This window comes from Micromesistius poutassou (assembly GCF_964030765.1).
Source record: "Micromesistius poutassou genome assembly, chromosome: 19".
In the NCBI taxonomy this organism is placed as follows: domain Eukaryota; kingdom Metazoa; phylum Chordata; class Actinopteri; order Gadiformes; family Gadidae; genus Micromesistius; species Micromesistius poutassou.
Genome location: NC_140289.1, coordinates 10,555,463 through 10,579,126, shown reverse-complemented (window position 1 = coordinate 10,579,126; position 23,664 = coordinate 10,555,463). Strand labels below are relative to the sequence as shown.

Below are 23,664 nucleotides of genomic sequence, written 5' to 3'. Positions count from 1 at the left end.
CTTCAAATAGGACCTGAGTCTATTTAGGACGCAGAATTTCCAAAACAAACTGATTCCACTCCTCCTCCCCTCCCCCCCCCCCTCCCCTCCCAGAGTGCGTTTCCTGTTAGGCGGTCGCCACGGTGACTTCAAGTTCCTGCCGCCCGCCGGCTACTCGCCGTGCTACGAGGCGCTGCTGCCCAAGGAGAAGATGTACGTGGAGCCGGTGAAGGAGTACAAGAGGGACCACGAGGGGGTCCGCGATCTGCTGGGGACCACCCAGTTCCTGTCCCAAGCCTCCTTCATCCCCACCCCCGTGGACACCACCCAGGTGAGGCCGCCGGGGCGCCGGGGGGGCCGGGGGCCAGGGCGGGGTCCGGGGCGGTGTCCTTGCTCTCTGGTTCAGCCGTCTCCTTGTGTTCTTCTGAGATCGCAGCGTTGTCCCGACTGGACGTTATCTGATAGCCAATGTCTCTACTGCATTGTGTTTTTTAGAAGCATTTGTTGATGCAGGTGGATAATATTGGATAATATTGGAGAGTGCAGGAGGAGTAGTAGTATCCTACACAGTTATTGCATAACAAAATTGGCCAGCACATGGTGAGAGACACCTGCTCCGAAAAGCGTATCTCCACAATAAATCACTCTGTTTATTATGAGTTTGACTTTGACATTGATTGTTAATATACATAAATAAATAACTTGGTCTAAAACTATTTCCCCTCTGTCCTGCCCTTGCTACACTTCTGACCCCTCCTCTACTGTAGAAGTTGGACTCACCCACTTCTGGTCGCCCAGATAGACATTTTACATGGTCGATAAATGGTGCAATAAATCACTCAGAAAATGGGAATATTCAAATTCCTTTAAAGGAGTTCTACATTTGGTATGCTACTAGAATGATAGTAGAAGCTAATCAATGTTAATTAATAAGTGTACGTTAAATCATCTCAGGGGCAGACCTTGCTCTGTGGACTACTATATTTAAAATTAAGCATCTAAGAATACATTTCCTTCTGTGCTTGTTAAACAGTATATATCACTACTGCAGTCTACTACTCTGCCTGTAAATCACCTGTAAGTACTGGGAGGCAGACATTAATGAACGCCCCTCCTTTCAAAAGGGAACGATGACTTAGTCTAGGAATATAAAAAAGAAAAAGGTTGTGTCTTAGTTTCTGGGCCGTCTGCCCGGCCTAACCATCTGCTCCTGTTGGGCCCCCCCCCCCCCGCCCCCCAACAGGTCGTTCTTCCGCCTCACCTGGACAACGTTCGAGACAAGCTGGCGGAGAACATCCACGAGCTGTGGGGGATGAACAAGATCGAGCTGGGCTGGACCTACGGCAAGGTACACCGAGCCCCACCACCCCCACCCCCAGCCTCAGGGAGGCAGGAGGCAGAAACAACAACAACAAGCAGCCACTCCTCCGCGCATAAACCCGATCAGGGTCACAGAGAGTACGACCACGCTTACCGGGTGTGACCGGAAAGTGATGTCGTCACAGCACCTTTGCGCAGGTTTCACACGCCGCATACACGAAGCTCCGCACATGTTTGGAAACTGCGTGTCCACGGCAACACCATGGCGTCACAGCGGCTGTAAATGCAGTGGAGAGTCAGCGTAATTAACTGACTCACACAACACCACAAAACGACTTTACATTCTGCTTAACGCAACTCATTTCCACCTTAATCCCCTGGGAACAATAGCAAAACAGTTTGGCAGGACAGATGACTTTTAATTATGAGTGATAAGTTAACTAGGCTTCACGATCAGGGATGGAGTTCCAGACTTGACAAAATGAAGCAGCTGGCACCAGCAGTCTTAAGTCTGCCTGTTCCTGGCATAGATGCGATTCCGCTGTCATTGTATTCAATGGAATTACTGCCTAATGATATCATAAACGTGTGTGTAAGTGTAATATATTTAATAACTCAGTTATGTTGGAATATAAGAAACGGCAACACGCCACTCACTAAGTTATTTCCAAAAAATGGACTACGTCAAACTTTAACCTTGAATTGTTGTACAATCAATTGTAAACTGCATCTAAATCAGTCAGCTAAATCACTGTCTCAAAATATCAACGCATCAAATCTGTCTGACACCCCAAGGCGCCATTCACGCGTACACATCTCTACTTAGGAAACACACGTTCTCTGTTCCTCCTCTCCGCTCGCTCTCTCTCTCTCTCTCTCTCTCTCTCTCTCTCCTCTCTCTCTCTCTCTCTCTCTCTCTCTCTCTCTCTCTCTCTCTCTCTCTCTCTCTCTCTCTCTCTCTCTCTTTCTCTCTTTCTCTCTCTCTCTACCTCTCTCTACCCCACACCTCTCGACTTTTTCTCCTCCGTCGACGCACGCCGGCGCATTCCTACCGCGGCTTTATCACCAAGAAAATAATTTCCCAACGAGGCCATCCACACGACAGCTGCCTCCCCGCCCCCCCCCCCCCCCCCCCTCCCTCACCACACCCCCGAAAAGTGCGATGCCCGCCTCACCCGCGTCACCCTCCTCACCCTCCTCGGCTGTCACACCCAGATTAACGACCGCAGGGAGGGAGGGAGGAGACTCTGAGCTCGGCGGCTCAGGATTTATTTATGTTTCATCCTTTATTAAGGACGGCGTTTAGGTACCACAGCTGCTCCGTGTTAAACGTTACGTCAAACCCCCCCCACAGAGTGACCTTGCCCCCCCCCCCCCACCCTTGCCCCTGGATGAGCCCGCTGTGGGTGTGGACAAGCTGGATGTGCTTTGACACCCGTACCCGTGCACCGCCGTGCCGGATGCTGTCTTTCTTTGGTCGAGTCTCGGACAGGTCGCTCCTCGGCCCGTGTGCGTCTCCTCTAAGGCCTTGGCCCTCCTACGTACTCCTGTGTTCTGATCCCTGCCTTTAAGTGCTGATGATTGTAGTTTCACCAGCGCTTTGTGATAGTCACACGCACACAGGGCTGGCTGGCCGGCTCCAGCCTCAGTATCAAGCTGGCATACTGCTAATGTTCTGTTCGATTCTTAATGGATTTTGGATTAAGATTCAAACAGGCTGCGGGCCTGACTGACAGCTCGATGGTGATTATTGTTTGAAACTAGTAAAACACAAGCACATATTCTGGTGAATACGTACTCTGTCACACTTCTAATTGTAGTGATCAGCCAAATGGACATTTAAAGAACAAGAAATGGGCATCAGCGGTAGATGCCTGGTGATGTTGGAACCAGCGGAGCAACATCAGGGCTCCCCTGAAAAGTCTGCGTTCACGAGGCATTTAGCGTTGAAACCTATTCATGTACAAAAGACGGACGTCCTTGTTTATAAGTGAAAGTGCGGAGTCGACGCTAGTGTTCGGAATCGAGGAACGCAGGGAAGGATTGAACAGAGGGGAAGGGGCTCCAGGCACCTGTCACCTGATGCACGCGGACGGCCTTCCACTTAGCGCTGTGGCGGCGTTGACAGTCCAATGCGAAAGGGGGCTAATCACACACGATGCTGCATGGCTGGCAGAGCTCTGGGGTGAACCTGCTTCTCTCTGCTCAGGTCCGCGATGACAACAAGCGGCAGCACCCCTGCCTCGTGGACTTCACCAAACTGCCTGAGACCGAGAGGAACTACAACCTGCAGATGTCCAGCGAGACTCTCAAGTAAAACATCCTCTCCATGAATATGAATAATGCATCGTGTGCTATGTATAGGTGAAGCGTCGATGCAGGGGGAATGCAACTGGCTTCCTGCTGAATGCAGCGGCTAGTCATGTAGTCATCTCCATTCCTACTTTTTCAAATTATTCAAACATTTGAATCCCTCTCATTTTTCTTCATTGAAAACTCATCAACCCACTTTCATAGCGGAGGCCCAGTCACCAGAGGCAGCGCGTGTGTGATTCACGTTCAGAAAATTGCCTGTCTCCAGCAAGCGTGTTATTATTTATCAGATTAAAGTTTAGGTTTGGACCACGTCAAAGACGTGACGCACGCGGGGTTCAAACGAGTGCACAGACAACAGAATGCAATGCAGCGCTCGCACCCTAATGTTTGCAAAAACCCAATCAATACGCGCAGAGAGTTTGAATCCCTACAGGGCCCTCTCATGAATAACAATCTGCACTGTGTCCGTGGGCTCCAGATGGAAAGTGGCCCAGCCTTGTGTGCGTTCGGATCCCTGCCTAATTAGAAATCTCTCCCGACTGAGTTCAGGCATTGATCCCCTTGTTGTACTGATAGCACTGAGTCATCTCGCCGTGCGAACACTAGATCTTGGATCCATCGCACTGCATTTACCTGATGCTGGAGCCTCCTTTGAGCGCATCTGACAATCGCATTATCATGCGAGCCTCAATTGCCAAAAGATAAAGTAGATAAAGTGAATGGGAAAAAAAACCCACATTGGCCGCTGTTCTTGCAGTGCCGACAAATCTGTATTGATGTTCCCCGATCAATCGTGTGTGTGCTGGCCTATTAATGGTATTAAAGTGTTTGTTACTTATTTTAATTAATCCTGCTGAATATTGCTGTAAAGTAAAATGTTTGTCTCTGCGGTTTGTCTCTCTCTCTCTCTCTCTCTCTCTCTCTCTCTCTCTCTCTCTCTCTCTCTCTCCTCCCAGGACCCTCTTGGCTCTGGGGTGCCACGTTGCCCAGGTGAACGTCCACGCAGAAGACGACCTGAAGAAAGTCAAACTGCCCAAAGAGTACGACCTGCTCACACCACACTCTCTCTACGCATGCAGATCCATGCAGTCCTTCTCTGTAGTCATGTATTTGTACGATATAACACAGGGATAAATAACCATGTGTGTTGTTCTGCTGTACACGGCGGCACACGTCGGTTGCATGAGGCGATCATCCCCCACTCAAACCCTTTGTTCGCTACGCACAGCTACGTGATGACCAACGGCTACAAGCCCACGCCCCTGGAGCTGTCTGAGGTGAAGCTGAACGCGGGCCAGGAGCTCCTGGTGGATAAACTGGCAGAGAACGCCCACAACGTGTGGGCCAAGGACCGCATCAAGCAAGGATGGACCTATGGCATCCAGCAGGTTGGGCCGCACCGAATTGGATTTTTATGTTCTACCACTAACTGAGAAAAGAATACAGACTTATAGACTATCCTTGTGTTTTAACAAGTCCCAAAGCGTACTCTGTAGTCTGTTCGGCACTTTAATCTTTCTTGTAGCTACGATTCTTTGATTGTTCGCTTTAGGGCGTACACCAACATCTGGCAAATGACGGTGTAAAGTACTAGGGAACATTGTCTCTTCAAACAGCATGCAGATCTTACTTGCTGTGGTGGTTTTAATATGTAAGATGGTAGGCGGGGTGCAGGAAATTTGATTATAACCACACCGCTTTTTCAGTGGCGCAGTTATAATCATCCTTACGGTTATTTATAGCCACGCAATGAAATATAAGCCAGGAAGAGGATGTGCAGTTATTGCATCAGCCTCAGTTTGGGGTTCTGATGGCGTTTGTTTCACGCTGCAGGATCTGAAGAACAGACGCAATCCACGCCTGGTGCCGTATGCTCTGCTGGACGAGCGCACCAAGAAGTCCAACCGGGACAGCCTGAGAGAGGCCATCAGGACCCTGGTGGGGTACGGGTACAACATAGACCCCCCGGACCAGGAGGGTGAGACTACATAATGTAGTACATTGGATTTGAAGGGTTGAATGGATTCCCAAACATTTAAAGGTCCCATGGCATGAAAATTTCACTTTATGAGGTTTTCTAACATTAAGTTGAGTTCCCCTAGCCTCCCTATGTTCCCCCAGTAGCTAAAAATTGCGTTAGCTGTAAACCGAGAAGTAGGTATCTTGCTTCGCGAGCTGGCCCCATATGACGTCATATGGGGCCATGTTACCTTCCCTTTCTCTGCTTGGCCCGCCCAGAGAATTTGGCCCACCAATGAGACAATGAGCTAGGACCGTGCGAGTGCCACATGTGTGTGTGTGTGTGTGTGTGAATACACACACTGTAACGCAAGTGTTCTTTGTTATTTGGATAACCGTTCTGCTGTTGGTGTTATGGCGCATAACGCGCAACACAATAACGCAAGCTTGCATTTGCAAGCTCCCATTTGGTGAAAAGACTAGACTGCGTCGGGTTGGTTGAGAAGGAATTGGGAACCACGACATGGAGGAGAAAAGGATTGTTGCCCAGGATTGTCTGTCGGAGCCCCGCTGTAGCGGGCAGCGGGGCTGGGAGGGCAGCCCTGGGGGCGGCCAGCGTTCAGCGGGCAGCGGGGCTCCGACCGACAATCCTGGGCAACAATCCTTTTCTCCTCCATGTCGCGGTTCCCAATTCCTTCTCAACCAACCCGACGCAGACAACCCCGGGCAACAATCGCGGGCAACAATCCCTTTCTCCTCCATTTCGCTGTTCAGTCTGTACTTAATATTGACGTGGAAGTGGAAGAACCAGAGGCGTCTGAGAACCCGACACAGTTGTTTTAGATTCATCATATCATCCAGAGGCGCAAACAGCTTTTGACCATGATAATATATATTATATAGATATCTAAATATAATATGATATTATTTAGATACAGAGCTCCAGGTCTACCGCTGGAGCACCCGGAGTGTTCAGTGTTCCACTGTAAACACTAGCGCGTGGTACCGTGGCCACAAGCTGCTCAGGGCCACACTCCCACCCTCCACCTTGACCCGCCTCTAAAAACGGCACGTTTGTGGAGAGCTCATTGTGGGACCGACTCGTAGTGGCTGTAACTCTGCACCAAGGCTGAATTTCTTGAACGTCTTCAAGTTCTGTATTAGGGGCCCACTAACAAAAAAATAAAGCATCCATAAAATAGCATGCCATGGGATCTTTAACCATTTTCCAAAAAAAAGTCACATGCTTTTTTTTTGCTTTTTTAAACATTGCGACCTTCCTCATCTATATTCGTCCGGCTGTTCCCTAAAGAACGACTGGTCAATCACTCAAAGCTTGACCAAATAGTGGAACCATGCAGTCTATTGGATGTCCTTTTAGACTTCCAAATTGAGTGTTTCAACTCTGCGTGCTAGTCCGGCGGTACAGACGCTGAGACGGAAATAAGACAAGATAACACTTTATTAATCCTGTGAGGGAAAGGCAGGTGGCACAGCAGCCAATTATAGACATAATAGAAAAAAACACTGCAAATCAGTGCACCATAAAACAAATTGTAATAACGTCCACTAAATATACATATACGGCTTCCTGCTGGGGGCTGGGAGAGTAATGAAGAATTGAAGAAAAAATACACGTCTAACACTTTTTCGAACACCTTTTGCGAGGTTGCGTTGATGGAGGGTACACATTTACATATATGCAAATCACCTATTTGCACTTATCCCCTGGAACGGGGGGGCGATACATCCTGCCCCCCCACTGACGCCCCGCCCCCTCCCGCCCCAGCCCTGCACGTGAGCGACGCCCAGAGCGTGGAGACCATCCGCTTCTTCCGTGTGGAGCAGACGTACGCCGTGACCACGGGGAAGTGGTACTTTGAGTTCGAGGCGCTGAGCGGCGGGGACATGCGCGTGGGCTGGGCCCGGCCGGGCTGCCGGCCCGACATGGAGCTGGGGGTGGACGACCAGGCCTTCGTCTTCGACGGATACAGGGTAACGCATCAGCGACGACGACCTCTTTAGGATTCTCTCTCTCTCTCTCTCTCTCTCTCTCACTCACTCACTCACTCACTCACTCACTCACTCACTCACTCACTCACTCACTCACTCACTCACTCACTCACTCACTCTCTCACTCACAATCTCACTCTTTCACAATCACTCACTTACTCACAAGCTCACTCTTTCACGATGACTCACTCACTCTTTCACTCACTATCTCTTTCACAATCTGACTCTTTCACTATCCCCCTCTCTTAGGGGGATAGTTTCCAATCACCCCTCTGAGATGTTGTGAGATCAGCTTTTCTCTCCGTGATATCAATGCACAACAGTTCATATTTTTTAGTTGACCGAATAGTACATGCACACATAGAAGTGAAACATAGTCAGAAAGAAGCAGAGTTCGGTCTATCCTTTTCTACGTCTGTTATCTTTCTTAGCCACCAAAACTAAACACTCAGTTTTTGTCGTTAGCAATAGAAAATATTGTAATATTGCAACTGGTAGCATCCCATGTGGCCGACATGCAACACTGCATTGTTAATCATCTACTGATGGGTCCCTGGCATCGCCGCGAGTCAGTGTGCCAGTCCGTCCCCTGAAGTGAGTCCCTCTGCTCCCCCAGGGCCGGCGCATGCACGTGGGCAGCCGCTACTTTGGCCGCGCGTGGAGCAAGGGTGACGTGGTGGGCTGCATGATCAACATGGAGGACAAGTCCATGATCTTCACCCTGAACGGAGAGCTGCTCATCACCGGCAAGGGCTCGGAGCTCTGCTTCTGCGACTTTGAGACGGAGGACGGTGAGAGGCCACCCTCGGAGCTCTGGACTCTGTGTGTGTCTGACGCCCCCCCGACCCCCTCCCCCCCCCAGTTCCCCCCCCCCCCCCCCCGACTGTAGCCCTCCTGCACGTCTCCAGGGACACTTGGGTCCATGTTGATTTTTTTGTGTAGAGGAAAACACGTCACAAGTTTATTAGTGGCGTGTGGTGTGTTTTATGGGTTGTTCATTGTGGGATTGATACATTATTTTGGGAAATTACTCTCCAGAGAGCACATTAAGGGAGGTGGTACTATGTGGGATAGTGTGCTAGTGGATATATGGTCAGGGAATTAAATGTTACATTTTTATTTTATTTCATTTATTTTATTTTTACCCTCACTTTGCACCATTGAGATATGCAGATTTAGGCGTGACCTTTTCAGTTGTTCGGTGCTCTCCATTGCAAGGACGGTAATGCCCTTTCAGAAAAGAAAAGTGTCAGTAGAGGTTGTCAGACTGTGTTTCAGAGGTGAACTGCATTCAGAGTGGAGGCATTTTCAACGAGTAGTCAAAACGTCAATGTGGTTCTGGCATCCGTGCTCACTAGTTGTATAGTCTGAACATATTCTTTCAAGAGATGGAGTGTATTAAACCCTGAGAGAATGTCTAACGAAGAAAGGCAGCTTTAGGAATCTACACAAAAAGTCATCGACAACGACAAACGCAAGCATTGACATGGCCGCAGTATCAGACGTATATCAGACGTAATAACATCTTTCAATTGGAGAGGGGAAAGAAGCGTATTCAATGAAATATCAGTAAAGTAAAGAAGGTTACATAATTGATTGATTGATAATTGATAATTGATTATGTTTTTAGGATCCATTTTTCAGTGTCTAGTTTAAACCTACTGCACTACACCCTCCGATCGCTGATTCCCATTCAACGCCTCACCTTTTCCCCTCCTCCCCCTCTTCCCTCCTCCCTTTCTCCCCCTCTTCCCTCCTCCCCTCCTCTCCTTCTCCTCCTCTCCGCATGTCTGGACGGCAGGCTTCATCCCTGTGTGCAGTCTGGGCATGTCCCAGATCGGCCGCATGAACCTGGGCAAGGACGCCAGCACCTTCAAGTACTACACCATGTGTGGCCTCCAGGAGGGATTCGAACCCTTCGCCGTCAACATGAACCGCAACGTCACCATGTGGTTCAGCAAGCGCCTGCCCACCTTCGTCAACGTGCCCAAAGATCACACGCACATCGAGGTGAACGAGAGAGGGAACACACACGCTCCACATCCAGCCTAGGATCTAGGGGTTATGCAAGAACCACGATTTGAACATCCTATGATATACTTGAGAGTCAATTTGAATGACATCCAGACTTAACTTGGATCACTTATTTATTTATCTGCGCAGCATGTTCCGGGTGTTTTGGTGTGAATTTAAGTTCTTGGTGGCTGAAGTGGACACTTCACACGTTACAGCCGATTCCTTAGGCTGGCCTTAACAAGCCTTATATTTAATGCCTCCCCTTTTATGCATTATTCTGTTTATTTGTGCTGGAATGAATAGGAAATTATTATAGTATGATAGCGTGACGCTATCATACTATAATAATTTCCTATTCATTAGATTAAATTCATTTGATATGATTAAACAGGATTGCATATTCTATTGTTTAACCATATAGTTTGCAGCACTGTATGTGCAGCACTGAGTACTGAATGAATGATTCCGTACTAGACTGATTATCCAATCAGCATCTAATGTTGATTAACCAATTAGCTGTACACTGAAAACGTCCTTGTTGTTTCCGTTCAAACATCCGTCTCTGCTTTTGTTTGCTCGCACATGTGTGTGCGTGTCTGTGTGTGTGCGCGTGCGTGTGTGTGTGTGTGTGCGTGTCTGTGTGTGCGCCCAGGTCACCAGGATCGACGGCACGGTGGACAGCCCCCCGTGCCTGAAGGTGACCCACAAGACGCTGGGCACCCAGAACAGCAACAACGACATGGTGTTCTGCAGACTCAGCATGCCTGTGGAGTTCCACGCCGCGCCCTCGGAGGAGTCGACCAAGCTCAGGTGAGCCGGCCCCCCTCAGGCGAGCCTCAGGACCACCGCAGGAAAGCCCTCCCTTCCATCCCATGAATAACCAGCCTAAAGAGGAGAGCGGGTCCGCTCTCTCTACGCTGGTTATTCATGGGATATTGTGGGGATGTTATGATATTCATGGGAGATTTTCACAGGGACTGCCCTGTGAAAGGAGTTGAGAACACATACACAATTGCTTTGATGAAGCTGTTTGATAAGAGTGTATCCAAACACTAACATTGGGCCCCAGGGACAGCATATAAAGGCTAAAAATGAAAAGAAAGCAATTGCATGAATTACGTTGGTGTAGGTCAGAGTTAATTATGTAAGGTATCGCACATGGACTTATAAATCGGGTTGTGCTGCACTCGGGATGAACTTTTGGTGAAGCTATAATGTTTGGACTGAATCTGATTTCTGGTGGTTCACTTTAGTCACCAAGTTATCAGGTATATGATGGGCGGTGCCTGAACAGATCTACTTCCAAGGCTTATTCTTCTGTTTATTTTGAGGCTGGGGAGTTACTTGCTGCTGTGGGGGATTACGGTTAGTGAGGTGGACGTGAGCAGGAAATAGAAAATACAGACTGTAGGTCAAGAGTCTGAGTGCAGGTTTTAGAGTGGAAATGTCTCAGACGGCATGTCCCGATGTTATCCTCTGTGCTCTATGGGGTCTCTGCCCTTTTGGGGAATAAGCTTGACTGAAGATCGCCTTGGTTACCTTTCATTCTGGACCTGTTTTTGTTTCTGAACTTTGCAGTCAGCCTCCCAAAGAAGACGGCAGCGTGGACTACGGAAGCATCACCACGGTGAGCCTCTATCCGCGGTCCCATGTGATCACACCCATCCATCACCAGCATCAGCATGAGAATTAGCGTTAGCATTAGCGTTAGCGTTAGCATCAGCATTAGCGTTAGCGTTAGCATCAGCGTTAGCGTGTACCTCTGATTAACGGCCTTCCTCCCGGGACCGCAGTACCATCACACGGTCAGGGTGTTCGGAGGGCAGGACCCAGCGTCCGTCTGGGTGGGCTGGGTGACCCCCGACTACCATTACCACAGCAAGAACTTCAGCCTGGGAAAGACGCGCACGGTCACCGTAACCCTGGGCGACGAGCGGGGCCGCGTCCACGAGAGGTAAGACTCCTCCCCCTTCCCTCTGGTCGGGCAGTCGCCGACGGTACGTGCGTATTCACACATCGTTAGCAGGTTCCTATATATGGTATACCGTTGTACAAGGCAATCAGCCTGACATGGCCAGACCAATCGCAAATGCGTATTAGTCTGGAACCTCTCGGTTCATTATTGATTTCCAATGTGTGTTATCAATGGGCAAAGACCGAAATGCCTCTGGAGCCTAGAACTAATCAGAACAGTTAAACCTGATGGCTATCACTGAGCACTGCGTTGGTCAGTTTGACGAGCTCCCAAATCCTGCTGGACGTATGGAATACACATCTTTCAACAAAAAGAGCTGCGTTCAATGGCTTTGGGTTGGAGTTGTTTGATCTTCCTCAAACAAACAGACAGTCCGCGACAGACCGTTCCACATCAGCGACGGCCTTCTTGGTCATTTAGTCATCGTATCATACCCGCCCCGTATTAGATTGTGAAGAGATTGTGATTGGCCCAACCCAGGCCAGGTCGGCTCGAGATCTGTCTGAACGGGCGGGGGGACCAGACCATCTGCCGTCAGCAAATAAAACATGAGCTTGCAGATTCGTGAGACATAAAACATTTGTTAATCTGTGTCAAAACAAAGATATTGCAACAAGTAAAACAGAAGGTAGACAATCTTATTTCCCTAGATATTACGAGGACACACTGGTGGCACGGTTTCACAGCGATACGCAGTCCATTTGGAAATTAAATCTGATTCTAATCTACTTAAAACACCACTTACCAGATGGGGGGAGGTTAGCCACTGTGTGGAAAAGATTGAATGTTAATGAGTGAATAACCACAGCACAGGGTAGGAGCGAATCAATGTCACATCAAAGATAGGACGCTGTGTGAATACATTCCTTTAACACTGCTGGGCCTTCGAGTTGATATGGTATGTTATCTCTTTTAGACTTAAGACCACACCCAGCTAATGTCAATCAGCGCAGCTCTACCCTGATTGGTTCGGGGGATCCGTCTTGCCTGTCGATCACCGATTAGTTAAATAAAGAATGAGGATAAATACAACACGGGAGGGAGCAGAGGGGGCAGGGGGACATGTTTATTGTCTTTTTTTGGGGTCAGCATTTTGCTCTCCTCTGCTCTCTCTCTCTCTCTCTCTCTCTCTCTCTCTCTCTCTCTCTCTCTCTCTCTCTCTCTCTCTCTGAATCTCTAATGATGATTTAAACCGGTGCTCAGTCGATGCTCTGTGACCCTCTCTCCCCCCGCCCCCCGGTCAGCATCCAGAGGAGCAACTGCTACATGGTGTGGGGGGCCGACGCGGCGGGCTCCTCCTCGTCGGGGCGGGCCAGCAGCGACCTGGAGGTGGGCTGCCTCATCGACCTGGCCAGCGGCTTCGTCTCCTTCACCGCCAACGGCAAGGAGCTGCCCACCGTGTTCCAGGTACACACAGGCACACGCACACACAGACACAGGCACACGCACACACAGGCACACACACACGCACACAGGCATGAACGCACACACACACACACACACACACACACACACACACACACACACAGGCACGCACACACACACACACACACACACACACACACACACACACACACCTCACATACTTGGCTTGCATTTCCATTTAGTTCAGTATTTTTCATCTTACGTCCAGAGAATTCATGCGAAGTGTGATAAAGATATCCTATATTAATGTTTTATTATAGGTGGGGCTTTGGGTGAATATATTCATCCAAGCAGGATTTTCTCTTGATTTTAGGCCAAGTGTTCAATACAAATGTGTTAGGCTGATTTAAAGATAGGAATGCCTCCACCTGCTTGATACTATGGCAGTGAATTGACAAGTTCCGAAAACAGAATATCAATAAATATAATATATTCATCCAAAAACATTGTGGTAGTGGATTATGACAGTGTTGCCATGGTTACAACTCATATCACTCTAGCTATGCTGTAAGATGGACCTTTTTTTTTTTCCTCTGTTCCTCAAAATATGGGAATGCTGGTGTACAATACGATTTTCCGCCCCCACTTCCTGCAGTGTTATTTCAGATGCTGAAATAACACTGTATGCTGGCTGTGTATGCTGTATGCTGGCTGAAAGTGATCCCATCCATACTTTCTGTGGTTTGATAGGCCCCAGATGCATTTCCCTCCTCTCTCTCTCTCTCTCTCTCTCTCTCTCTCTCTCTCTCTCTCTCTCGCTCTCGCTCTCGCTCTTCTCTCTCTCTCTGCGTTGCATTCCTCTGTATTGATCCGCCTGCCTTTGTATTCATGTGGCCTTTTAACCAAGTGGCAGCCCTGTGAGGGAACCCACTGTGTGACTCTCTGTGTCTGTCTCTCTCATATCTCGCCATCTCTGGGAGTTCCCCGAGGCTTACGTTAAACCCAGCGACGGGCATCGCTCTGGCATTTGAAACACCATGGAATTCAAAAGGATCTCGGGGATAAACGCCTTCGACTGACTTTTGACATTTTAAGTGCGATGACCCTTTGACAAAGAGTCTCCCTGCTGCGCCTCTGCGTGTTGGATGGGGAGCAGGGATGTGCGTGAGGCACTGTGGGGGTGTAGACAGGAGGACGCTGTCTGACTCCTCTGCCGTTTCTCACGCAGGTGGAGCCCAACACCAAGCTCTTCCCGGCGGTCTTTGTGCGACCCACCAGCGCCAACCTCTTCCAGTTTGAGTTTGACAAGATTAAGGTGTGCCCCCCCCCCCCCCCCATCCAGCACCCTTCCATCCCATCCCATCACACCCTCATTCTGACCTTCATCTGTGCACACACATCATTGCCAATACGTCCGCCTCACTACATTCATCCGTCATAAGCATTGGTAACATCTTGTGCAGTCAGTTTAGCACGCAAGAAAGATTTGTACTTTGATTCCTTAAAACAAAAAGGCACTGTTTGCACCCCAATAATGTAAATAACTCTTATTCTAATATGTTTTCCCATAGTATACATATTTCCTAGGGGGGTGCATCTCTCCAATAAAAGACGATTCGATGCGTATCTCGATACATGGGGTACGATACGATTCAGGAACGATACATTTTTAAAATGGAGCGATTCGATTCAGTTTGATTCAGAAGATTCGCATCTTTTAAATCGAAATCGATTTTCCGATTCAAACCGGTTTTTGTTACACCCCTAATATTTCCATATGTGTCACCTCCGACCGCCTCCTTTCCTTCGTGTCTTTCATCCTCCTACTCGGCCCCACTCTCCCCCCCCCCGCCCCCCCGCCCCGTCCTCTCCCCACAGGATGCCATGCCCATGTCCTCGGCCATGTTCAAGAGCGAGCTGCGCAACCCGGTGCCCCAGTGCCCACTGCGGCTGGACGTGCAGTCCATCGTGGCGGTGCTGTGGAGCCGCATGCCCAACATCTTCCTGACGGTGGAGACGGCCCGCGTCAGCGAGCGCCACGGCTGGGTGGTGCAGTGCCTGGAGCCCCTGCAGATGATGGCCGTGCACATCCCGGAGGAGAACAGGTCGGGGCCCGGTCGCGGGGCGGGGTCGGGTCTGTCGTTCATCCCGATGTACCTGTGTTCTGTGTCCGCAATGTCGAGGACAGCCCCGAGGCTGGCGCACAGGGAGCCAGTTGGTTGTTCACGGTTCACGACTTTGACGTGATGAAAGGATAATGAATGACCAAATGGCTAGCCTAGCTATAGTCAGACCAAGTTCAATCGTAGCTTGCACATTGGTCTGGGGAGGCTGCTGTCACTTTCCTCAGCACAAGAGGCGTGATCAACGGGCCTAGTTCAAATGACTCTGTACGCAATTGCCTGCTTGTCATCGCTTCCCTGTCGTCATTGTGTTAAACCAGCCAATAGCGCACCAGGGGGAGAAGCCAGCTTGGTGATTGGCTCCCCGCAAAAACGTATCGGAAGCAGAAAGAAATGTATCGCTCTGCTCCAAAGCCTGCTGCAGGTCAAATCGCCGGCAGAACGGGCTGGGGGTACCCAGTCTACCAAATGGCCTTATTTTGTGTTGTTATTTACAACCTTGTTTATTTCCACACTTCTCTCCGTTCTCTACCTTCCTCCTCGGGCCTCTAGGTGCATGGACATCTTGGAGCTGTCAGAGAACGAGGAGCTGAGGAAGTTCCACTACCACACGCTGAAGCTGTACTGTGCCCTCTGCGCCCTGGGCAACACCCGCGTAGCGCACGCCCTCTGCAGCCACGTGGACCAATCGCAGATCCTCTACACCATCGACAACCAATACCTCTCCGGCATGCTGAGGGAGGGCTTCTACAATTTCCTCATCAGGTGAAGCCCCGCCTTCGTGTCCTGGATAGGCCGCAATGCGTCATGATTGTATATTTTTTATTACCAACCCATCATAGCATCCTGTGTCAATAGTGTTCGTTGTCTGCCTACATTCATGTGTCATTGTTTCCATGTGATTAAAAGTTAGAATCCATGTTCAAGCCGATGCATTGTAATGTGCTGCTATATTTTCAATTATTGATTAAAGGAATGTTTATTAATCACATCTATGCATTCGCTTTAAAAACCTGACTTTCATTAGTTTCCTGTCAATCTCGTTAATGTCAGTTCTAAAAAAATAACCTAAACGAATAACATGCCAGCGATTTCAAACTGTGTTGCAATCGACTACCACTTGTGACCCCCCCCACCCCTCCCCTCTCCCCTCCCCTCCCCCCCCCCGACAGCACTCACCTGGAGACGGCCAAGGAGGCACGGCTGATGATGAACAACGAGTTCATCATCCCGGTGACGGACGAGACGCGCTCCATCAAGCTGTTCCCCGACGAGTCCAAGCGGCACTCGCTGCCCGGCGTGGGCCTCAGCACCTGCCTCAAGCCCCGGGTGCACTTTGCGCCCGTGGGCGTCATCAGCACCAAGCCCCGGCAGCAGCTGCTGCACAGCCCCCAGATCCCGCTGGGCACGCTGAAGGAGAAGGCCATCAGCATGCTGACGGAGGCGGTGCAGGGCGGCGGCACGCACATCCGCGACCCGGTGGGCGGCAGCGTGGAGTACCAGTTCGTGCCCATCCTCAAGCTGATCGGCACGCTGCTGGTCATGGGCGCGCTGACCAGTGACGAGGTGCGCGTCATCCTGCTGATGGTGGACCCCAACGTGTTCGGCGAGCCGCAGGAGGCGGGGGAGGGGGGCGAGGCCCCGGCGGCGACCGTGACGGCCGGCGGCGGCGGCGCGGAGAAGGAGGAGGCCAGCAGCAACGAGGAGAAGGCGGTGGAGGCCGGCGAGGAGGAGGGAAAGGAGGGGAAGACGCTGATGAAGGGCCTGCTGGGGAAGACGCTGCCCGAGCCGGTCAAGCGGCAGGTGAGGGGCGTGCACACACACACACAGTCACACACAGTCACACACACACACACACACACACACACACACACACACACACACACACACACACACACAGAGACAAACACACACACACACACACATAGAGACAAACACACACACAGACGCACACGCGTGGACACAGAGACACACACAAACACACACGCGTGTGCACAGACACACACACACACGCACACGCACAGAGACACACACACACACACACACATGCACAGAGACACGCACACACACACACACACACACACACACACACACACACACACACACACACACACACACACACACACACACACACACCTTAGTCTTTGCTATCAACTAAATGTAAACTTTTTCCATAAGTGCAGGGCCTGATGCAGCACTATAATTGGTTATTCCGGGTATCATGTCTGTTCGTGTTTTCCTCCCAGCTCTCACCACATGGAGTGCCCGTTAAGTGGCCTCCCGGGATTAATAAACTGCTCTGTGCTAAAATACCAAAAATACATCCACATTGAACGTTTTGTAAAGGACATATTCGCGCACTCCCTCCAGGACACGCACACACTTTTTTCGACACGGACATCTGTGGCAAGCTGCTGATGCTGCGGAAGTGTTCTACACTCCTTCAAGACATTCAGATAAGGTGGTTCTGAAGTGGGCTCCCAGGGGCCCCCAAAGGGTCGTTAAGTTGAGCCCGGAGTGTACAGACTCAATCACTGTGTTCACACTTTTACTGGTCAAACTTTACCGAACGGGGTACATAAATCAACCATTCATGGTTGCATTACTTTAATGCATTTATAAGCATTAACTCACAGATAATTAAAAGTTAAATGACGGTTCTCATGTTAACTCAGGCATTCATTTATACATAATTGAATCAGTGTTAGGGTTAACCCTAACCGATACTCTAACCCTCACCCTAACCCTTACGCTATATCATAGTGCCTAATACTGGATGAACTCATGTTAGCTAACGGGATCATTAGTGGACGCTCACAGTAAAGAGACTCTTCTTTCCCCAGATGTGCGAGCTGCTGCACTACTTCTGCGACTGTGAGCTGAAGCACCGCATCGAGGCCATCGTCTCCTTCTCCGACAGCTTCGTCTCCAAGCTGCAGTACAACCAGAAGTTCCGCTACAACGAGCTGATGCTGGCGTTCAACATGTCCGCCGCCATCACCGCCAAGAAGACCAGGGAGTTCCGCTCTCCCCCGCACGAGCAGGTGACTTGGCAGCGAAAGATAAACAAGCGTCGTGATCACTGTTGTACACACCGTACATTGATTCACGGGTGACCTGAGGGTGTAGGCTGGTCGCTGGCACACCGTCACACTAGCATGTCAAAACTAAATCGAGTTGTTCCATTATAAGTCAAGGCTTTTTTTTTCCCTGTGTCTTCATGATATTCAGGTCAATAACCTTGACTTAAAGCTAGGTCAGGCAAGTGTAGAAAAACCAGCCACGGCTAGAATTTGAAAGAAAAGGGAAAAGAAAGAATTCACCCCCTCCATCCAAAGCTTTTTTCCCTCAACACATGACTGGCTCACTAGCTCTGGCAATAGGTCTGCCCAGCCTTGTGGAAGACTCCGGTCATGCCCAATGAGGAGGGTAGAGTGTCAGTGTAGAAAGGGAGACAGACAGGGAGGCTGTTTAATCATTCCATTCAGGCCGGATCAAATGATTGGACGGCCTTATTACAGGCCAGCGACAGAAGCACAAAGCAGATTGTTTTGTATTGTTTCTGAGAGCATTTGACTTGATTGCAGTAAGGATGTCAGGAGAACTTCAACAAGTCAAAAGGTGCTTCAAAAATAGATTGCCTCTCTTTAAATGTGATATATGTTCTCTGGCCAATCCATGTAACATTCGTTATTATATAATTTGTCAAAGATGTTATCGGTTATATGTTATATGTTATGGTATCGATTCTGCCAAAGAGCGTTTAGCGTGATATACTCTTGCCATAAATCTTAACAATGCAATTTAGAACTTTGGTCTTCTAGAATCAATGTCAGTACGGAGTTTGGCAATAAAAAAAGTGAATTGCCATTCAAGTACAACAAAAGTGCTACTGCTGCTGTGAAACTTTAAAACAGGCCCGATGCTCTTAGGCAGAATTGGCACAGGTCACTTTGACAAATGATATTGGTTGCGGATGTCTAAGTGAAGCCCGGAGAGATGGACTTCACTTACTGGTTTTATAACCCAGACCAGTATTGTCCTTTAAAATGATAGTCAACAGGACCTAAAAACCTCCAATATTGGTCATAGTTAGCTTTCATATCACGTATTCTAAAGAAAGTCTCTATTACACATCGGTCCAACATGGAGTGTTTTGAGACACGCTCGCTGAGATTCATCCCCGTTCTTATAGTACATCCGTGATCAGTCCATGAAAAGCGACTGTTCCAGGTCGCTTTTATTACAGCAAAGAATGTATCTGTGGTATTTGATCAGCCGGACCGTTCGCATCGTGTTCAGCAGCCACCGCAGACGTCGTAATCCACGGTTTTAGTAGTAATCTTCGTGAACCTGTGGTTTGGTTACGCTAATCCTATTGGCCAAACACCCCTGCTGAATATATATATCAGATGGAGGGCTTTGATTTCACAAGGTTCTATAAATACATGAAAGCAAAAAGGTTTTGTTGCATCTGGGGGTTTTCGGACCTCTGACAAACCTTTTAAATGAAATGCCCCGAAATGCCCCGAAATGACAACGTTTTGCATTTGAAATAAGACTCATTCCTCTGTCGAAGCCACAGATTTGCCATGTCAGAGGCTTTAATAAAATAATCAGAAGTAAAGTATGTTTAATATTTAATATATTTAATATATCTTATATCTTGGAGAATACTGACCTCGACTTGGTCATAGTTTACTGCTATGTTACGACCTTCTTTTACTGCAAAATTTTTTCTCAACGGGCACCAGAGAGCCGGGAGGCTAAAGTAAACCACTTTTACTGGTTAATGAAACATGACCTGCCATTTAAAAATAAAAAAAATCCCAGGGGATAGTGTGTTGGTACAGTGAACACGCTCGCACTGTGAACACACACCACACCACTCCATTTCGTTTTTAAATATACTTTAAGGTTTAGGTTTTATATATCAGGATAGGATATAAGTAGAAATCGCATGGTTTGCACCAATTCATGAACTTATGTAAATCTAACTAGGTGACAAACAATGAGTAACTGAATGAATCGTAGCTTTATATGAAAAGAAAAAGACGCTGTGAACCTGCAGACGATGTGTGGAGAGTGAGCACAGTCCATAATTCAGTAGCTTCTAGAAACACCTTCAGTAGAAACAACTCCAAGTACTTTTTTGTTTTTGTTATTATGCTTTTCCGTTTTTTCCTTCTCCTATTGCTCTTTACATATGTTTTTTTTACGGCTTGTTGGGATTTCATCCGCGGCTTTCTTTTACTTCCGGTACGAGGTGACGTAAGTTAGTACTTTTGCTGGGAGTCAATGGGAGAGCCTCATCAGATAATTCACAATCAGTCAGAAGAACAGTTTGGTTTTGCTACTCTCATCAAGTAAAGTTTTGGTTAACAATGGTGGTTAATAATAATAATAATAATAATAATAATAATACATTTTATTTACAACACACTTTACATTAAACAAATGATCTCAAAGTGCTAACAAAGGATCTCAAAGTTAGAAGGTGTTTTCTTCGTTGTGAAGGGACAGCTCCCTTGTATGATTTGCCAAAGGCAGAGGCTTCACATAGCCATCTAACTGCCTCAAAATTCTCAGCAACTGGGTGTTTCACATACGGGTTGTAATACTGTAATAAATGTAGGAGAAAAAAAATGTGCTTGACAACCCTTTACTGTTGTCAAATCAAACAAATTAAATAATAAACAGTAAAAAAGGTCATATTAGGACCCCTTTAATGTAATTCTGTTGACAATTCTCAAACAGCAGTAGATGTGGTTTCCTCTGCTGTATTGGAGGCCTGGTACATTCATCGTATTTCTCCAACCTTGGTCAGGGGACCAATGAGTTGTTTGGAAATCGACCAACAGCTGGACAAGCAGCCAAAATCTGTCCCCTTGTCAACAATAATAATGACTTGATAATTGGTGTATATGATATATGATGTTGGTTGTTATGGTTTAATAAATAAAATATGACTCAATAGCAAGAACTGCCTTTTTATTTAACTCCTCCCATATTGTGCAGAGTTGCGTATTTCATTTCGCCACCTGTCTGAGCCAGGCTGTCTGGATCAGTACAGGCGGTTCGCCCAAGTGCTGTATCCCAGAACTAAGATTCAAATAGAGGTCAGCAGCAGGTGTGAATGCACTTTATTCCAAACATGGGTCACAGTTCTTCCCATGATTTATTAAAAGGCCCGGGCCAGAAATAGAGCAGCAGCATATCTACTGGAGAGGATTCTGCTGCATTCTGCTGCGCCAGCGAGGAAGGTCTCATGTGTACTCTTATTTTGAAGCTAGCTAGTACTAAGAAGTAGCTAGTACTTAGAATTAGTAGACTACAATAAGTACTAAGTACTTCTTAAGTCTGGGATACAGCACTTGAGTGAACTGCCTATACTGATCCAGACAGCCTGGCTCAGACAGAAAAGCTAAATTAAATACGCAACTCTAACTCTGCAAAATAGGGAAGAAGTTAAATGAAAAATGCAGTTCTTGCTGTCATTTCTCTTGTGTCGCACAATGACATATTAAAGAATATATATTTTTATGAGATATATTAAACCATTACAACCAACAACCTATATATCATATGCATTCATTAATAAGTCGTTATTATTGTTGACATGGGAACACTGGCAGCTGATAGCACGGTCCCCTGCCCATGCTAGGAGAAATAAATCGAAATAAGAGTAATGTACCAGGCCTTTAATACAGCATGGAGAGGAAGAGCACATGGCCAGCAACTACATTCAGTCTAAGTCTTTCCTTCCCTCCCTCCATCCCTCCCTCTCTCCCTGCCCCCCTGCCCTCTCTCCTCTCCGCCCGTGTCGGTAGATCAACATGCTGTTGAACTTCAGTGCGGGGGAGGACTGCCCCTGTCCCGAGGACATCCAGGAGGAGCTCAATCTGTTCCACAACGAGCTGCGACTGCATTGTGGTACGCTGCCTGCCACGCCCACAGCTCTGCACTGCCTCGCTGGTGCACTGTAGCGCTCACATAGAGTTGTTCACACTCGACGCAATGAACGAATCAACCAATGAACAAATAAACTGACTGAGAACAATATATTGGGTAAATCCATAATAGTGTATCACATTGAACCCATGTAAAGCTCTACTGTCTAGGCCAATATTATTTATTGAGACGTTGGACTGAGAAAAGCTAGTATAATATAATAAAGAAAAACATATTTGCTTGACTTTAATCCCAAGTGTCTTATAATACTGTGTATGCATTCATAATAACAATTCACATAACATTGGGGACCAAAGCAACCACAAGTAGCAGCATGTGTTCCCGCCACACTCCCCCGGTCCAGCGACCGACGCCCCCCCTCCCCCGGCAGTGGTTAAGCCCCCCTGTGCCCCGTGTGTCCCCCCCCTCACAGGGATCCCCGTGGAGGAGGAGGAGGCCGAGAAGGACATGTCCATCAAGGGCCGGCTCCTGGCAATGGTCTACAAGATCAAGGGCCCCCCGCAGAAGACGGAGGAGGAGCCCACCGAGACGGAGCTGCCGCCTCCCAGTAAGTGCATCTGTGTTTACACCTCGCACCCCGACCCCGCCCGACCCAAACCCAGGGCGTCCCATACACGGAGGAGGTTCAGTCGTAGAAGAAACTAGGGGCGGCCTTGATTCTTCAACGATTTTAATCGTTAGATAGAAAGACACTTAGTCGACGGGGTCTTGGAGAGGCACGTAATCGTGTCTGGAAAAGTGTGCGTGACTGTCTTGACAGTCGGATATTCCACTGGGAGGATGGGGGGCTGAATGAGGGACACCACAGTAGTGCTTGGCTTGTAGAAGGAGAAGCATGTAAGTTATACAGTGTTTTTTTCGTGGGGGTGGGAGATTGACAAGATTTCTTTGTACAATTCGCAGTGTTATGTTTTTCTTTTAATAAATGTCCTTTTTGGTTTGATAACCCCTTTGTGTAAGGGCAGTGGCTCTATCTAATCATTTTCTCTTTGAAATAAGGCCCATTCTGGACCGTTAGTCAAGGAGGTTACACAATGTCAGGAAATAATGTCAGAGGTTTGGCAGCATCCTGATAATATTAAAGTCACTCACGCTGGTGAAAACGATTCTCTCTGTCGCTACTCTAGTGCATTTTCTATGTTTTGCTCAATTAAATGGTGCGGCATTTGTTCTATATGCTGAAACGCATCAGTCACAGGTATTTTAAATCTTTAATCAGTCAAACGCTTCTACATTGTTTTTATCAATCTGGGTTTTGTCATGGTCAGATGTGAATGCCGTGCATTATCAGACAGAACAAAGATCTCCGTCTCCACAGAGATAAGCCATTTTAAATCAGGTTTGTTTCACCCTGATGTTTTTTGGCTCAAAGAACCATTCTAAGCAAATCCCTTATTGGTCCTGCTTGCATCTCAATCAAGACCTCTTCCTGACAAGTAGGCAGGTCTTGACACAGTTAACCAACGCTGTGTCCCAAACCATGTGTATGGCAAGGCTGGCTCTGCAAGACTTATTTGTAATAGCTTATTTGTAAAAGCTGTATGACAAATGTCTCTCTCGGATTTCATGAGAGCCATGTTAGGGCAATCACAATTGGAAGCGTAACTGATTTAATTATGCTTGAAG

The 23,664-nt window shown here is 48.1% G+C and overlaps 1 protein-coding gene across 2 annotated transcripts in view; it reads left to right on the top strand.

The window, feature by feature from the left end:
• The first annotated feature begins 96 nt into the window (after positions 1–96).
• The window catches only part of ryr3 (ryanodine receptor 3), a 73,448-nt gene continuing 49,880 nt past the window's right edge, over positions 97–23,664 (top strand). For both annotated transcript variants that reach the window (XM_084483901.1, XM_084483900.1), the window contains exons 1-20: positions 97–310; positions 1,223–1,327; positions 3,509–3,612; positions 4,572–4,655; positions 4,844–5,003; positions 5,449–5,593; positions 7,364–7,569; positions 8,204–8,378; positions 9,389–9,597; positions 10,256–10,413; positions 11,182–11,230; positions 11,397–11,557; positions 12,823–12,985; positions 14,172–14,258; positions 14,822–15,048; positions 15,619–15,831; positions 16,239–16,869; positions 17,910–18,110; positions 21,897–21,999; positions 22,451–22,585. In XM_084483901.1, coding sequence (XP_084340027.1) covers positions 191–310; positions 1,223–1,327; positions 3,509–3,612; positions 4,572–4,655; positions 4,844–5,003; positions 5,449–5,593; positions 7,364–7,569; positions 8,204–8,378; positions 9,389–9,597; positions 10,256–10,413; positions 11,182–11,230; positions 11,397–11,557; positions 12,823–12,985; positions 14,172–14,258; positions 14,822–15,048; positions 15,619–15,831; positions 16,239–16,869; positions 17,910–18,110; positions 21,897–21,999; positions 22,451–22,585 — 3,436 coding nt within the window. In that variant the 5' untranslated portion in view covers positions 97–190. The remainder of the gene's footprint in view (positions 311–1,222; positions 1,328–3,508; positions 3,613–4,571; positions 4,656–4,843; positions 5,004–5,448; positions 5,594–7,363; positions 7,570–8,203; positions 8,379–9,388; positions 9,598–10,255; positions 10,414–11,181; positions 11,231–11,396; positions 11,558–12,822; positions 12,986–14,171; positions 14,259–14,821; positions 15,049–15,618; positions 15,832–16,238; positions 16,870–17,909; positions 18,111–21,896; positions 22,000–22,450; positions 22,586–23,664) is intronic.